At 34.6% G+C, this 18,031-nt stretch overlaps 1 protein-coding gene across 4 annotated transcripts; it reads left to right on the forward strand.

Moving 5' to 3' along the window:
- Positions 1-6,050: 6,050 nt before the first annotated feature.
- eIF3k (eukaryotic translation initiation factor 3 subunit k) lies at positions 6,051-16,617 on the forward strand. Of its 4 annotated transcripts, none has more exons than XM_074116581.1 (9): positions 6,075-6,098; positions 6,648-6,795; positions 7,802-8,005; positions 10,003-10,089; positions 11,417-11,516; positions 14,211-14,397; positions 14,574-14,790; positions 14,868-15,084; positions 16,358-16,617. In XM_074116581.1, the coding sequence occupies exons 6-9, from the start codon at positions 14,345-14,347 to the stop codon at positions 16,513-16,515; spliced, it is 645 nt and encodes a 214-aa protein (XP_073972682.1). In that variant the 5' UTR covers positions 6,075-6,098; positions 6,648-6,795; positions 7,802-8,005; positions 10,003-10,089; positions 11,417-11,516; positions 14,211-14,344; the 3' UTR covers positions 16,516-16,617. The 4 variants fall into 4 exon arrangements, with proteins under 4 accessions (XP_073972683.1, XP_073972682.1, XP_073972681.1 ...); XM_074116580.1 differs by lacking the exon at positions 11,417-11,516 and adding an exon at positions 12,313-12,394; XM_074116582.1 differs by lacking the exon at positions 11,417-11,516 and having other exon boundaries at positions 6,051-6,098.
- Positions 16,618-18,031: the final 1,414 nt, after the last annotated feature.

The following is an 18,031-nucleotide window of genomic DNA, read 5'->3' on the forward strand; positions in this document are numbered from 1 at the left end:
TAGATCTTTAAATACAATTTTAGTTCTTATATATTTGAATTTTCTGTAAGGAATGAAGAAGTGAATAGAGATCGAGGATGAAAGTTAGACTGGGCGGAATGACGTTGTTCTGCGCGTTGACATCACTTCCAAGGTTTGTGACGTCTTCTTAACCATTACCGCAACACCCGCCCCGCTCAGTAGTAGTAGTAGTAGTTTCCTAGTGAAGGCAATTTGGTACCTGATTTGGTAGGTGGCCAGTTTCAGTGCAGTTTACCTAAGTCGTGGTGCGCTAAGAGTTATTCGGCAATTAATGACAAGGCACTTATGGGAAGATTGCTGATGTCATTGCGGAGAACGCGAAATCAATTTCCTGATGCGAGTGTTGGTAGAATCAACAAATTTGAATCAACAAATTTGAATCAACAAATTTGAATCAATTGAATTTGAATCTTACAACCAATCAACAATTAATTTCTGTATTTGGCTTTGAGTTTCTCTTTAGGCACACTTGATTTGATGGCAGCTAAGCCGTATGATGGACATAGGTACCCTTTTGGCAAGATTAGGTTTTCATGTAAGATACTATATTCGCATACGCTTTGTTGCCGGAAAATAGGTCTGCCAATGAAGCACTCTCAGCACGTTTGTATCGGCGACTTTTACTAAAAAAGCGGAAAGTAGCTAATTAGATGGCTTAGGCGAAGTGTCCGTAAGTAATTCATTGATTGGATGTGGCACGATTGTGATTAGCCTATCATTTTGTAGATTTAGGTTTACTGAAGGGAATTTATAGGCTTCACCTGGAATTTTGAGTACAGCGAAACGTTTTTTCATCGTTCAGTTATGATTTTTCTTTGATTTTCTCCCTGGAATTTTCCCTTTTAAGGTTAAGCTTGCACGCTCTTGGTGGGAGAATAATTTTAAGGATTGTCTAAGGACAAGGGATGAGCGCAGCTTTGGAATCGCCCTTGGAGGGATTAAAATGACTCAAAACAACTACTTTTCCTTGGAAGCTTAGCTTACTAGAATTTAACACCTTCGGCTCGTGTCTTAACATTCCACAACTCTTAAGAAACTTTTACGAAACCCAGTCACACAAAATAACTATTGAATAACATAGAATGACTTCGATGGAGTACCTCAAAGAAGGAATGACCGCTACAGAACTACGAGTTATAGAGCCAGCGGTTTTGTACCATGGAAATCATCAAGAGATGAAATAATTCCTTAAGTACGCACACTGCGGAACAGTCTTTGGCGTCATTCTCTTATTTTTTTAGCTCTTAAGATCTAATTTCTTCGATTGGTTAAAGCTACGACTACAGTGACTTACAAATGAGAGTAATGAGCTTTGATATTGAACCCATATTTATTGTATCCCTGACCGGATTTCTGACGAATCCATCATCAGAGGAAGATAATTGGGGGTGGTTACTTAAAGCGTTAATCAGAAGAGTCAGCTCCTGTAGTGTGAGAAGGTAACGTAAAAGTGAAACGGAAATCTCCTCTGCCTCTGCTGATGGATGTAAATCCAAAACTGGTCAGGGACACAAAAAAAAGAGCCTGTTTCGACAAGTTAAAATCAAGGATAAAACTAATAACATTTAGCGAAGTTATTTACTACTATATTACAATAAATCAATAACTTCTGAGTAATCATGAGGTTTTATTCTGAATCTGAGGTTTTATCGAATAGAGATATAGTTTGAACTCTTGTGTACGCTATTACGAATGACCGATTTCATATAATTTTATTTTAGGTTAAGTTGCTTTACGTTAGACGTGATTTTCCCTATAAATATCTATAGAAAGTTACGGGGGGTATTATCCCTTTTTATAAAAAGGATTTATCTAGTAGTTTTCCCCATTTTTCTTAGGAAGAAAACCGTTTCCACCCACCATGTTTTTCCCTTTATTGTTGTGAAGTGAGATAGCTGAGTCTATGCAATAACAAGAGTCCCTAGCTAGAATTGGGAATAGATCTATATAGAGATTATACTTGGAATAGATTCACAGAAATTGGAAGGTATTTATTGTAATGAAGGTATTTGTGAACAGCAGAGGGTAGCGGAAGGGCAGCAGCAGGAGCAGCAGTAGAGAAGGGCGTAACAGCCGGCTGTGAGTTCTGCTGGCCGACATTACTTGCTTATCCACAGGGATAAAGAATGGGATTATCCTTCATTGTGTGCCGGGTGGTAAGGAGGGTTACCCCAACTTCTTCTCTCTCTGCAATTCTGCACACAGCCCACCAATCTCCGACCATCATCGCCTTCTTTGTCCCGCCTACCATCTCCAGCAGTGCTTTCATCCAGTATTTAGCGTGTAATGTCCCCTTTTCACACAATATACTCCATAATAATAAACTAACTTAGTAACTATATACAGTTCCCTTATAACTGTTTACTTATTTACCTAAAATATTCAAACACGGATAACCAATCAGAATTCTGATGCGATCACTTTTACGCCTTTTTCAAATTCTCAAGGTTTCACGTTTTCTCTTCAAACAAACAAACAAAAATATTGAGTCATCAATTAATGCTTACAATTATGCAGAGTTTTTAAAACAGTACATTTCACTGAAATGCTTATAGTGCTGGAAATTCATTGATCTAGGAACCATTGTCGAGAAAATCTCTCAATAAATTAAGAACACATTGGAGTAAAGGAGAGGACTTCCGGTTGTGAACACGTTTTCCGCTACTAAAGCCTTCTTAACAGTTAAAAAGTGGTAGAGCCGTACACTCTGCACAAAATATCATTTTAGAGGGAATCTAGCCAATCATTTTCCTAAAAATAATCCTAAACAAATTTTTCAAGAGATATGTTTACAAATAAAAGTTTTAAATCGACAAATTTACAATGTACTATAAGTTTTAAGAAAATAAGAAAAGTTGTAAACCAAAAAAAGATGTACAAAGCTATTTTTGAAAAAAAAAAATAAAAAGAAGAAGAAGAAGGAAATAATCCTTTTTGGTAAAGGAGGACTTCCTTCCGGTTTAGGGATTTTGCGTGTTAACTTTCTATGAGGTTCCATGGGATTACCCAATCAAAGAGTAAAGTTTGAGCTACCGGCAATTTTCATTCACAACTGAAACCTCAAAATGGACACTTCCGATGAGAATTTGACAAGATCCCTGGTTACTTAGTAAACTTACAATGGGTAAGTGGTGAATTCTTGCCAGAGCGGAGCCGTATAAAGGAGAATATGGAGAACTATGCTATCATAGGAAGTCGTGAGAGTCTTCATAGCTGGCTAATGGAATGTTTTGTAGTATTCTAGTTATTTGATGCCGCGTATAGAACATTACATTTCTATCAAACTGGGATTGCTGTGGATAAAACCAGCTTTTACTTTGATACAATCTGTGACGGTTTTGTCCGGAAGCAAACACCTTTATAGAGGTATAACCAAAATGTTTGGGAGCGAAACCAGTGTTTTTCCCAACTCAACTGTGGCACTACGGCCCGTGTAGGACCTTGGCCTCCGCCAGTAGCTGACCCCAAAGCCTCTCTATCCAAAGCCTTCCTTCACCACTGTCTTACATTTAGTTCCCGGAGAGATCCTCTTCCAAATCACACATCCAACGCAGCCTAGGTCTCCCTCTCGGTCTACTGCCTCCAGGGTGACCCTCCAGCGCTCTTCGTGGTGCTCTCTCTCTCTCTCTCCAACCTTATGCACATGTCCCGTTTTTCCCCAACACTATGGGATAAACCTTTTCCCGTCACCCGTGAGAGAGCCCCACTGTATAATGGTCCTAGGTCCTTTCTCTCGTAACCAACCCGGGACTCTTTCTCACTTATTTGCGCCCAGTGTGTGAGTGTGAGTGTGTGTGTGCAAGTTGTGGCCGTTTGAGCCTTGATCTCATTCCTCTCCCCTACCCCTGTCTGTTGGGATTATCATGCCCAGATTATCCGATCTGCCAGCTGTGCCCGACTTTATCCCTTGACTGACATATGCACACCAAAAATCTCTGCAACCCCTGCACTAAATATCCACATCACCCCTACTTAGTAAAGTTTTCTCCCCTCTTTATCGAACATTACACGCTAAACATCTTCAATTATGCTAATTAAAACGCTGTATACTGAATGCGTTAATAACACAATACATATGTATATCAAAAGAATGTAAAATCCCCAGTTTATAAGGTTTAAGTTAGAAAGAAATATGTTTCTAACAATCGGTAGCTAATAATCCATGGTAGCTAATAATCCATGGTAGCTATCATGGTAGCAAATTGTTAACACATTTTCCTCCTTATCATGTTACCGATTTTATAGATTCTCTAATCATCTACTTGAATATATTCTAAACCATCAATTGAGTAAGATAAACTTCAAAGTCTTAAGTCTTTGTTTTAATTTGTCTTAGCACGCACGTTTATTGTTTATCCTTAATCGATTACAGACTTCCTTCCAAGATCAGAAGAGCATTAATCAGTTTTTGCTGATGTTGATTTCTACTTCACACTTATCTACTTCAGTCTTGCACTAAATTTACCAGTATACACTGCCGATAAAGAACACTACTAATAAAGTAACAAACGTAAAACCGCTATAGGTACCAAAATAAAAATCACTTCTTTTAGAGAAGTTAAGTTTAAATTTCTAAGCAATAAGTGATGTAATAAGTAACTTAAATTGAGGTTATTTTTTTTAGTATTATTATTTATTTACAAGCTTATAGGTAAATACATACCTTTAGCTGGGAGTAGTAACAGCAATGCATAAAAAAGTAAAATAACATTACATTAACACAGTATTAAAAGAGCTATTCTTCATGAGGTAAAAAATTGGAAAACTAAAACATAATTCACTGACGTACATAAGTGAAAAATAACTTAATTATTATTATTGTGTTCTTTTTAAAGGTGCTCAACATCTAAGGTCCTTCGCACCTAACTTAATTAGTTAAACATAATTTACTCAACAGTTATCACTTTAAGAGCAAAGAACTACTGAACTGCAGAGCTTGGTGCATAAAACTGTAAATTTCATCAATTTGATTCACACTATTTATATTCTACCAACTTGAGAAACTTGATCATTTTTAGAATCATTTAAAGAATGGTACGAGTTAAGAAAATGACTTCTAATGGGTAAAAGTGAGATACATTTCAAAAAGGAAATGAACCAGTTGAAACAGGAGAAAAAGAGTTACAAATGAGGCAAAGATTGTTTTCATCAAATTCATAAAAGGTGTCATTAATATAGAACCATACCTTGGATAAATTGCACAGAATTGCACTACCACTCTCACTTTTTTAATATTTACTTTCCAATCCAGATATGGCTCTGGTAATCCGAGTGTAGCTGATGATCTGTATAAACAGTTGTATCAAGAGTTGAGAATGAAATCAATATCCTCAGTGACACATTTATTCTTATATTTGTTAATAAGATTGTGAAATTTTACCCCCAGTTGTTATCCTTACTAGAAAAAGTTAAAGAGAACGTTATAAGAGATTCTGAGCAAACGAAAGTCAGGCATATCTACAATTTTAATAAGTAATGAAAGCATAGACTGAAATAAAATTACTTTAACTGGAAGAAAATTGAATTCTGAACGTACATACGTGTTAGGAGTGTTTCTATTAAGTAAATAAATTTGTTTAAACAATTGAAGTTGAACAATTTCTAGCTGGTTAGTATAATTATAGGCCCAGCTAAATTGTGGTCATTAAAAACCAACTCATTATTAAGCAAAAATTCTTAGATTGTGTAAAAATTCGTAGCACAATTACAATCCTTGAGTGAAAGACTGAATGTCACCAGCCCCCTTTAAACAAAACTCCACAAATCCTGCAATATTTGTTTATAATAAGACGACAGGTTCTTCTTCATTTATTTTTTAAATCAATACGCAATAGCTTCTTAGGATGTAACAAAAATCAGATCGGATGATCTGTACCTAAATAATAACACATAAAGAGAAATAAGATTTTTGGACAAACTGGTTTTTTTTTTTTTCATCACTTGACAATAATACAATAACCTTTACAATACATTAGGAAAGGTTTTTATAGAAAAGAGAAGGTATTTTTAAGGTTTCCATTGTGGTATGTTGGAGGGATCTACTACTACGTCTTGTTTATTATAAAAGAATTTGGGAGGTATGTTTCAATTATTTTTTTTTTTCAGTCCCAATAATCTCGCAGGAAACCTTTCTTCAAATAGAATGGGTATTTACTGTTAAAATGTTTCTAAATAAGATCTTAAAGAACTGAAAAAAAGTGTAAGTGCCAAATAATGTTAAAGGTTAAATACACTTTTCATTAGAATCAAGTAATAATGCTGTTGAAGGTATGTGTACTACTAATTGATACTTTTATTACTTAATTCCCTATCAATTTTTCTCTTTTACTTCTAAGAACAGAAATACCTTCCGTATTTCGATATGTCATCGTATCAAATTTTACGCTATTACGAGGTGTCCTGAGAAAAATGTTGCGTGTAACACACACGACTATTGCAGTTGTCAACATTTTAATTGACAAAATATTTACTTAAGACCTTCAGTAAAGTTCGAATCTTACAATTAGGGTTGCCAACTGCCCTTTTTTGGAAAGGACAGTCTTTTTTTTAACACCTGGTCGTCCTTGTCCTTTTTTTCAGAAATGATTCACACAAATTAATTTACTTTATTGTATTTTTGATTTAAGTTCTGACTTCCGAGACTTCTTCATTTGGCGTGTTGTTTTTCTGTCCTAACTGAACTGAATAGGACAACAGGTTATTGATGTAACGATGAACAGAATGCAAAAAAAATGGTACTGGATTTGATGGATTCTGATCAATTATATTCTTATGGTAGGTGAATTCCTTTCATAATGCCGACGCTGTTTTGAGGCCTACTTTTTTTGCAATTAATCAGAGATTTCTGCATCAATTTTTAAAATAACCACTATTCATGGAATATCTTTCGAAAGATGTTTGTATGTAGATGTTTTTCATGAGTAGTGCACGTTTTAAACTTATATAATATTTTTGAGAAAAATGAAGACCAAGTTTTTGGAAAAAAATTAGAAACTTGCTATTCCTTATGTTTGGGCCACAAAGTAGAAATAATTAATATTATTATTTTGGAATATAATTAGCTTATTTAAAAGGAAATTTAACCTTTCTATTGAGCTTATTGAAATTGCTGCAGCTATAATAGTTTGAGAAATATAGACAACTGTTGGCTAAAAAGTAGTAATATCTTGAAAAAAACATAAAATTAAAAATATTTATACAACGGAGCCAAATCGAGCCATAGTTTATATATGTAGAATTTTTTGTCGCAAATGATGCCCAGAATCGCCTGCCGTTGTCTTATGTCACGATAGTCTTATGCTGAACCCCCTGTATATTCCCGGGCCCCAAAATCCTGTCGACGGCCCTGAATGTACCTAATTTTTTTAGGGTGTCCTTTTTTGGAACTTTATAGACTTGGCAACCCTAGTTACAATTAACTTACTTTCAATTCCATCCACGATACCTAATTGGTAGTTGGACGTTGAGCCCCGCCTGAAATAATTGGCGATTTCTTTATTTAACTTTCAGGTAAATTTTTAATGATTGTCTTAAGAGGTTCCAGGGAAGAGAAGTGTAAGGGATCTCCGGGTTGGAGTCAAGTGCACAAACCACTAAACTAATCCCTACCTTTATTATCTGTTATATTTATTATATTTCCAGTATAAAGTAATGAAAATAAAACTGTATTTAAAAAAAAAATACACGGTATTAATCGCCCAATCACCGGGCGACGCTTTTACATTAATTCGAAATAATTAAATTGGTATATTAAGAACTTTCTTGTCTCTCCTGTTTCCAGTAAGGCACCACTGAGCAAAGCTTTCTGAGCATCTACCATTCTTGCTAGAGTCTCGAGTCTGCTGCAAGAGAGAAGTATTGGAATCAAGAGCTGTCTTTCAGATGATTAAAGTGTGGCAGTGACAGTTACTACATCGTTCCTGGCTCAAAACAACAGCTCCAAAATCTAAACTTTGCGTCAAGCTTCATAGAACTTAATCTAATTGTAATTATTCCCATAATAACATTTTGATAATCGCATTTACAAACAATGTAGCTTTGTTTAATTGAAGGTAGATTATTTTGTTAAAGAGCTCTTCATATCACTCCTAAACCCCTCTACGTCTCTCTTAGGGAAAGGCCCACCGGCATTTTACTATTGACATCTATGATAATGATAATAGTGTGTCTGGTGTGTGTTTAGGTTGGGATTATACGTTTAACATACGTGTATTATCTAATTACTATCTAATATAGTATGTACGGACGTTAAAGGCAACTTGATCATATTTCGTCCAAATCATATCCACACAGAATAGTAATTTTGAGATTTCTACTTAAAACATTCATACAGATCATGCGCTTGAAGCTTTTTTGTATTCAGTATTGTGAGAGGAATTAACTTATCCAATTATTTCAAAATTGAATTTTCTACAAAAAAAAAAATTTGGGGCCTCTTGAATGCCAAAAAGAAAATTATCTTTATGCGAGTGTATAGAAAACTGTAGGTAACTTTATTATTCGATTAGTTCTTACTAGAAAAATCGATTGGAACTTAGCGATTAAAAATCTCCTTTTCAGAAATAAGGGTTAGCAAATAAGTTCGTTCGGTTTTTGAGAGTGGAATAAATAGCAATTTTTTTGATATACAGAATATATTTTAATCAATTATACATTGACTATTCTTATTGATAACTTCTTGCCATCTTTCCACCAACTTCATTATACCACGTTCGTAGAACGTCTGTGGCTTATCGTCTAAAAACCAATCAAACTATTTTTTGACAGTCTTCTCATTATCGAAAGTTTTTCCGTTCATGGAGTTCTGCAACTATCAGAATAAATGATAATTAGAAGGTGCCAGGTTCGGTGAATTTCGGAGGATGAGAAAAAACGTCCCAGCAGTTTATCCCCAATGGTCAATGACGTATGCGGTCTGGCCTTGTCGTGGTGGGAGACGATACCTTTGCGATTTGCCAATTCTAGACGTTTAGCGCGGATTGCTTGGTCCAATTTTGGTTAACTGCAAGCCTTATGCGGTTGAATCAATTGTTTTGCCTGGCGGTAACAGCTCGTAATAGATGATACCTTTATAATCCCACCATACGGAGAGCATTGCATCTTCTTCGGATGCAATTCCGCCTTCGAGCTTGCTTGCGGCGGCTCACTGCAGTGCTTCCATGATCTTTCACGCACTACATTATCGTAGACGATCCATTTTTCATCTCTCGTTACCATCCGCTTTAAAAATGGGTCGTTTTCTTGACGTTTCCGCAGCGAATCGCAATTGGATATGCGAGTGGCTAAGTTGGCTTCGTTTAATTCATGCGGTACTCAAACATGGAGCCGAGAAATGTAACCCAGCCGGCGCAAATGATTTTTGGAGCTTATATATGATATGTTAAGTGCTATTGCTATCTCTCTCACCGATTGGCATGGATCTTTATCGATTACGCCCTTGTCATTATCTGAATTAATCTCGGTCGGGCGACCGGAGCGGGGCCCATCATTAATGTCAAAATCTCCAGAACGGAATTTGGCAAACCACTTTTGGTACACGCGTTCTGTTAAGGCATCATCACAATGTACACAACATATCTTTTTATGAGCCTCTGCTGCTCCTATGCCTTATTTAAAATAATAGAGCAAAATATGACGAAAAAGCACTTTATTTTCTTCTATCTTTACAGCTACGCAGCAAGCGCAATAGTAATGTTTGTTAAACCGAAATCCATAGAAAGGTTAAGCTTAACATAACCTTTCAAATGAACAATCGAGTTCTGCGCTTGCGCCGAAATTGAAAAAGAAAATCAGAATGAATCTATACCGAAATAAAAACCGAACGAACTTATTGGCCAACCCGATAATATTGATGGATTTTTCGTTTTGCTTTTTTTAAAGATTTTTTCGAATAGTACCATTATTTTCTTATCCCTTTACATATCTACACATTTATCTATAGCTTTGATTTGAATTGTTTTTAAAAACGAAGATTTGTTTTAGGGCCGCTTTGAGGAAGAATTGGAGGAATGCTCCCTTGAAAGTACTACTTCGGTTTATTTACCCTACGGTACAAACCATACAATCTAGGTAAGAATTTAACATGTTTTAAAAGAATAGAATCAAATAAAGTAAATAGGATTTATAATATATACAATATATACATTTGGGTGCCAGAGTTCAAATTTTTGGTTAATCTACATTAACAGAAGAAAATATATATTAAAACTGTTCGGTAGGACTGTTGTTATGAAGGTTTGATCGTCAAAAAGTGCACGAAAAAGCGTAACTTTGAAAAACACCCAACTTTGACAATTTTTTTTCTCTTTTTCAATAAAAGATAAAATTCCCAAATTTTCTTTGTAATATAGGGCAAATCCTCCTTTATAACAGTAATTTTTTCGTAATAACATAGATTTAATAGATTTCTAGAAAAAAAAAGTTAGCAAACACTGGAAAAAACGACATTTTCAGAAAATGTTCTCGTTGTTGTTACTTTTTTTGTAAACAACGTAGCGCCTAAACGCGTGCACCGATTTTCATGTATGAGGTGTCATTCGATTCGGAATTTTATGTAGATATGCCTTTTGGGGGTTTCGATGCTGTACATCGAATGGAAGAGGAGTTAGCCCCATGTATGTGAGACCCCCTCCAAAATTATTATTGCTAATAACTCTGCAAATCTTAGCCCGATTTTGTTGAAATTTGGCAGGATGAAAGGGTTAGGGCTCCCCTACGTAACATTAAAGCGACGATCTGCTCTTACACTTGTTAAAGGGAAGTATAACAATCGTTTCAAATTATCAACGCGTGAACTGATTTACGTCAATGAAGTGGACGAAATACGAAGTTTTATGTGAATAAAGCTTTTGTGGATCTCGAAGTTTTCAACAATAGAAACGGAGTTTGCCCCACGTAGGTAAGGCCCGCCTTAATAATCAATAACTACGACCAATTTTGATATTTATATAAATTTTAGAGAAAACTAAAAGTACTCTAAGCATTTTCCTCCTTGTCTTTAATGGACTGTTTGACTCTCCTGAAAAGACATATTTGTATTACAGGTCTGATATTCGGGTCTTTTGCGGGTAAAGGATGTTACCATGTAAGAAATGTAAGCGATGTTGTATAGAAATGTCAGGCTGCAAATTTAGCAGGCGTACCAGTCCCATTGGTCTAATTACTTTCTGGGTAAAGAGGAGTTAATTTTCCTGGGATAGCTCGGTTTTCAAACATTCAGAAAATGAAGTTTTTGAAAAAAAAATCTGCCTTACTCCCCCCTCCTAAAAAAGAAACATTTCCTGAAAAATAGCTATACATAGCGTTTTTATTTTTACAGTAAATATTGTGAAATTTTTACGTTAAGGTAAACGACATAATGAAAATGTGTTAAGAGTAAACATATATAACTTTATAGGGAAGGCTGTGAAATTAATTGTCATACTCGTATATCTAAGGCAGTGAACACGATGAATAGCAGAGAAAGGATATACAACAGCTGTTAGGTGTAAAGCTAGGTATTTAAAATTAATGTAGTTAAAAGGTTAGGTGTGAGAATGAAGTAGTTGTTGATGTGTGCTTGTGTTAGCGTTTAATAAAATTTAGTTTGTGTAAAGTAGGGAGAGGTAGAGTTGGCGCTTTTACAGATGTATATATATATATATATATATATATATATATCACATTTGGCTAATGGGTAAGTATGTCTAAAGCAAAAGAATAAGCCTCTGTAGAAGATGTATTACCGGGGTATAAGGCTTGGCAGGATTGCTAATGGTATTGCTGTTTTTGGACTAGATAGCCTGCAGACATCTCTTGTGTTAGGGCTTAGCATCCAGTTCCCTCTTGTTATTAGCTGGGCTCTCTGCCTCGAATTTCTGCCCTTTCAAAACCTCCTTCCCCCTCCCCCCTTTGCCCTTTTAGATTTGCCAAAAGTTAGACGTGTTTTCACACTCTCTTATATTTAATACAAGAACTTTAAGTATGACATTACCTAATTGTATCTGAAGGATCTTTATTTGGTGGACTGGGTAAAACTCCTCTACTATCAAATACCAACATCTCTTCACCATTTAATTTAATTATATTTTCTGTTGTTTTGGAGGTTTTTTTTTCTTTTCTTTGTACCTGGAATATCTAAGTGGTATTTATTAGACAAGGATCGTATTTTTACCATTTTCTTTTCCTTTGATAGTATTTTAATGAAATTACTTTGTCCTTATTCTGAGTTATTGTCCCACTCAGTGTTTAATAATACTCAGAGCGGCAACTCTGTTAAGATATTAATTTAGAATTTGTTTTTTATTCTTGTAGTGATGAACATAACAGACTTTCGGGACCCTTTCCAGTAGTTGAGGATCCAATTCGTGGGACCTTCATACTTTCCTGTGAACCTGTAAGTACCTTGTCATTCACATACAAGTTTTTTTGTGCAGTGAACACCTACAACTCACGAAATTTCTATTAGTGCAATTAAAATTTTCAAAGACGACTTTAATAACAAATAGATCAAATTAATTGCTTCTTAATAGACCTCTACTTGCGGCCTAAGATGTAGAAGCTCGGAAGGCTTCTAGCCTAGCTGCAAGAGCTTGTACCAAAGCATTTCATTGGTTCAACAAACCCACCAACTATCATATAAAGACATCGAAGTATATTTAGGGAAAAAAATGAAAGAAAATAACATCTTATTACTAACTCAATTATTCGCCGTGTTTGAAGAAATCTAACTTTAAGGCAGCTTTTCCATTATTCCATTCGGAGAGTTTTTGTTACATATTTTCTCCTAATTCGAAGTGCAGAAATGATGATAGTGTGCTTAAGTTCACTGCTACATTTTGCTGGATTGAAAATTAAGGAACAGGAAGGCATTATTTACGAAGGGACCTGTCTTCTTACTCTTCTGTCTAATCAAGTAGAGTGAGGGAATGCCACATCTCGCCTGTGTCGCGATAGCATAAGTGAGTCTATCTGGCCAATAATTCCCTCCTCATAAAATTAAGCTAATCTGAATTTTCAATTTTTAAATTAACAAGATACTTATAAATACGAAAGTAGTATGAATAGAGAATTGGTGAATGCGCCAAGGAAGAAAATTACACTACTATGCGCTTACACGCTTAATTCATTAAGATAACATGGTTACCGGCGAGTGGTAACACTGTCAATTTCCTGGCAATGTATTAAGTTGGGAAACCAGATTAGAATGTGCGGAAAACTCTTCAGTTTCAGCATTGTACTTGGCATAGCGGGATCTTGCAGCTTCAAAAACATAAGGATAAGGAGATCTCGGTGCAAGGAAGTGTTAGAGGCAAAGTAAAGAGCAATAGTGATTCGATACAGTGTTTGTTTGGAAGGATGGGATTCTGTGGATATTAGAAGCTTTAGCTGAAGGTCAAAGATCATTCTGTACTTCCAGACTGTTTTAGAATATTGTGTAGATAAATCAGTTTGTTGTTTAGTGAAATTTTAGATCGTTTGTCAAGAAGTCTAAGAGAGAAGGTTGAATCGTCTGTTTAGTGCTTTCCGTTTAAGTCTAGTTTGTGGATTCCAGGTTAGAGTTTCTCCATTAAGAGTCCTGTATTTAAAACGTTCTGTTATGGGAACATGAATTTGGTTTAGGTAAGCACGTGGAAGGATAGTTCGCCTCTGGGAGAATGTAATTGAATTACATTTGTTTTCATCTATTTTAGTTTTTGTTTTCTTTAGCACTGTTCTATACAGGATTTAAAGGAGTGATAGGCAAGGAATAGGTCTTTGTGAGTGGATAGGATTTGTAGTGTCATCGGCCTAGATACTGTTTCTAAGAGCATTTTTTTTTTAGGTAATATGTTACAATTTACGATAAGCTTATTTTTATATCATGTACCTATGTTCTTATCCTAAATCCTAACCTTGGGTGAGCATGTTTGTACGTATAATTTTGTTTTTAATTTAAGGCTCTATAACTTCGAAGATCGTAGACGTCCTGAGTTATAAAATAATTATTTGTAAATTTTCATCATGCTTCTACAAAGAAGATAGCGCAGATAATCTTAATAGAATATAATTTCAAAATAATTTATTGCTAAATTATTTTAAAATTGTCCAACTTTAGTAATTTTAATCAAAGGCATATTTAAAATGAAATTGTACTTTTAGTTGTGATTTCCACCACAGATGGCTCTAGCCACTGAAGGTGATAATTCTTTGGTTTGATGTCTGTTTCCTAGGTATCGCTAGCGCAGCTGGCACACTATTGCCGTGCTGTGGTCATTTTGGCAATTTACAGTTGTGTTCCACATTGTCAGAGCCGCTTAACCCATATGCTTAAATTTTCAAATAATTAAGTACTATTTACAAAAAAATGGCCGAAGTAATGCGACAGACTGTTGCTTCTATGCTGCAAGGCATTGACAGGTATTTAAGAAATATTTTCTATTTTTTTGTAACGATTTACGTAAAAACTAATTTTCCAAGAGATAACCTTATTGAAGGTTAGCTTTATAATTTCATTTCACATCCCCTTTTCTACATTACAATAATTAATACCATTAAATAGTTACTCAATAATATTATTTTGAGGTGTTTTCTAGGTATAATCCTGATAATTTATCTACATTAGAACGGTATGTAGAAATACAATCACAAGAAAATGCTTACGACTTAGAGGCCAATTTGGCAGTTTTAAAATTGTATCAGTTCAATCAAAAGTACAACGAAGATATTACTTGTCAGATTTTATTAAAAGCGCTTACAAATTTTCCACATACTGATTTTATACTATGTAAATGTTTATTAAATCAGAATCTGGTAATTATATTTTCTCTCTATCAAGTAAATTTTAGCTTTATGGATCCAGTTTTTAAAAATGTTTTGATTATTTTTAGTGTGAAAATAGTCCAATCAAAGATATCATAATACTCGCAGATTTTTTAGAATGTTGTAATTTTGAACAATTTTGGGAAAATGTAAAGGAAATGAAGGTATGTGGTAAAATTACTGGTTTTGAAGACTCTATTAGAAAATTTGTATGTCATGTGGTTGGAATAACATTTCAAACTATACAGAGATCTCTCTTATCACAACTTCTTGGCGGAGTAGATGGTAAGTACATCCAATAATTTCAGGGAGAAATTTGTTACGAGACTGAATAATTTTAAATTACTAATGTATTGTTTTTCTCTTCTTCGGGGGTACCGTCCAGTCTAGTTCTCTCAATTGTGCCAATCTTTCTATAAAACTTCTGCCAGCTATCAGCTCTTGGTAATCTTCCTCTAATGCTGATCCTGCTCTGGCAGTCTCCAAAAGGCTTTCATCTAAGATGACCGTACCATCTAAAATTCTTTTCTCTCAATCTTTTAAGTTAATTATTATCTTTCGAAGAGATTTTGTGTTTCAAAACACCAATTTTTTGATGATACCATTCCTTAGCAAAAATCTTAAACAGAATCTGTAACTTTCTCTAATATGTTGCTGCTCCAAATTCATTAGGGTTGCTAGCACAGTACCCATCAATTCCATCAAGATTTATCTGCTAGATTATTCACTCATGAAGAGGAAGTGAAGTGTATCATTTCCGATACCGTCCATAATTTTTGAGCTTGTATAATCTATTTTATGAACTGGTCCTTTCGATCAATCTATGTACACAATATAGTGAACTAATGAAAGATAACCAAAGAGGACTGAGTTATCAGAATTTGAATCTTAAGAATATCATATCAAAAGAAAAGGATTAAAATATCCTTTTAGTGAATCTGTTTTGGTAATTAAACGAAATTCTAATGTTTACTAAGGTAATAAATAATTTGAACATCCCTTATCACAAATCTATGCTACAATATTTTGAGTGTCTAATAGCAACTCTATTTTGTAAGTGTTCACTTGTACTTTCGGTACAGACATTTTAACTTAGTTTAACAAAGTAAATCTATAATTCCTCTACTTGTGTCCCTATGGCTTCCTTGGGGTAGCCCCTATCATATACTATCTCCAGGTTAAGATAGTATATTCGAGAACTGTCAGAATCTGGAGGGAGTTATAGAGAAGTTCCTAAGCGAGAAGTCAGCAGTTCGGGGATAAGTACTCCCAATAATCCAGTGCCTTCCCTAAATATTTTGGGCATGACTTCTCAACAATTGACTAACTCCTGATAACTTCCTCTAATGCCCGAAGAAACCTCGCGAAGTATTAGAGATCAGATTCCTCTCCCTCTTACCTCTCTAATTGCAGCCCATTTAAAAAAAAAAAAATCCAAAATAGACAATTAATGAGCAATTTTTATATTACTAAATTCTGTCATATTGTGCGGGAGAAAAGTATTCTGTGACTCATTTCTCATGTATGTTTTTAATTATTTTTCTTCTTTTTTTTTCAGATCACACATTGAAACATTGGGTTCAGAAGTATGGTTGGAAAGAAATCGCGAACAATATGATCTTTATAGCAAATCAAGATGAAAATATCAAAACTAAAAATATAACAGAGAAAATTGATTTTGATAGTGTAGCTGGCATCATGTCTACTTGTCGATAATTATACTAAAATATTTCTTTTTTAAAAAAAATAAAAATAAAATATTATACTTCTTATGTAAAAAAAGTCAAGCCTTTAAAAAAAAAATTAATAAAAAAACGATTCTGTCTTGTTTTGGATTGAACCAATTTCAGAGATTCGTTAGCGTAAAGAATTTGACTGATCTTTTGAAGTTGCCGTCGCTTTATCTGACTTGTTTAAGGAGTTACATTTTTTTTATAATGGAACACCTGGCAGAGTATCGTAGCGGTAGACTTTATATCACTGGTCATCCTCAGTGAAATAGGATAATGGAGGAGTAAAGGAAACTGTGAGATAGGTATTATAATCAATAAAAAACCACCCTTTCATCCGGAAGTGTCCTTAATCGGATTTGGATTTTAAGTTGATATCAGTTATCAGTGTTGCGATACTTCTGTCCATAAAGTTATTTAGTAGAAAACTTCCATTATACTCAATGTAAACTATACTCAAGCAGGTAATGTGGTTTTAGTGCGATATCAAATTCTTAACACAGACCTTGATGAAGCAGTCAGTATTCCTTGATTAGATGTATTAACTTCATCCCTGATACGACCCTTTTTTTGCAGTAACGTAATTTCAAGACTTGTAAGATTACAGTTTTCTGTTTTTATATTAATAAAGTAATCGCCTGCTTTTCAGGCTTAACGGGTCGGCCGGGCTTAACGTCTAAGTACCAATTAGGTGTCGTGGACGGGGCTGAAAGCTCATACTTTTCTATAAACAATATTTTTTTGTCAAAAAGTAGCCATTATAGGATCTCCCATTTACAAAGCTACGCTCTTGACCACTAAATCAACACCCGCCCTTATATTAATAAGAGTATTTGGATTATCACCAGGATTTTTCACTCGATGTGAGTCGTCTTGAGGACGGGACCTCTCACAATGAAATTTCGAATTTGAGGTGAGTCTAATGGCTATTGCCCAGAAGGTAAAATAATAAATGTTTCAAAACAAATTACTTTTTTAAATTATTGTTTCTTAATTGAGAAGTTTCAAGAAAACATTATCAAATGCCTGATGGGACGTCTGTCTGAAGGAATTGATAAGTCTTCAGAAGGATGAGGGCAACCAAAAGTGGTCTGTTATCACAAGTGGATACTTTTCTCTACCACACTTAGTAACCAGTACTAGTACGTTTTAGATATGAAACTATTTCCAGTGTTTGATAGTGAATTATTAAATCATAACGAGAGATCACCAATCGAAATCGGCAGTGCTGATTTAATTAGATTTACGAGCCCAATAAAATTTTTAAAAGTCCCACCTAGAGTGTTTTTTTCGTTTTTTGTACTGAAAAGAGATTTTTCATTCTAAAGAAAGGTGAACGATTCGTTTAAGTAAATATATAAATTTCTCTTCGGTGTTTTAAATCAACAAGCAAGTATATGTATTCCTTGTTAAGTACACTCGAACAACGAAAAATAGTTTATATTGTAACTTTAAACGTATTCTTCAATAAACTCAAGAAAATTTTATATTTTCAGTAAAAT

This window comes from Rhodnius prolixus, unplaced genomic scaffold (genome assembly GCF_049639745.1).
Source record: "Rhodnius prolixus isolate KJV_2025 unplaced genomic scaffold, Rpr scaffold_19, whole genome shotgun sequence".
NCBI classification, from domain to species: Eukaryota; Metazoa; Arthropoda; class Insecta; order Hemiptera; family Reduviidae; genus Rhodnius; species Rhodnius prolixus.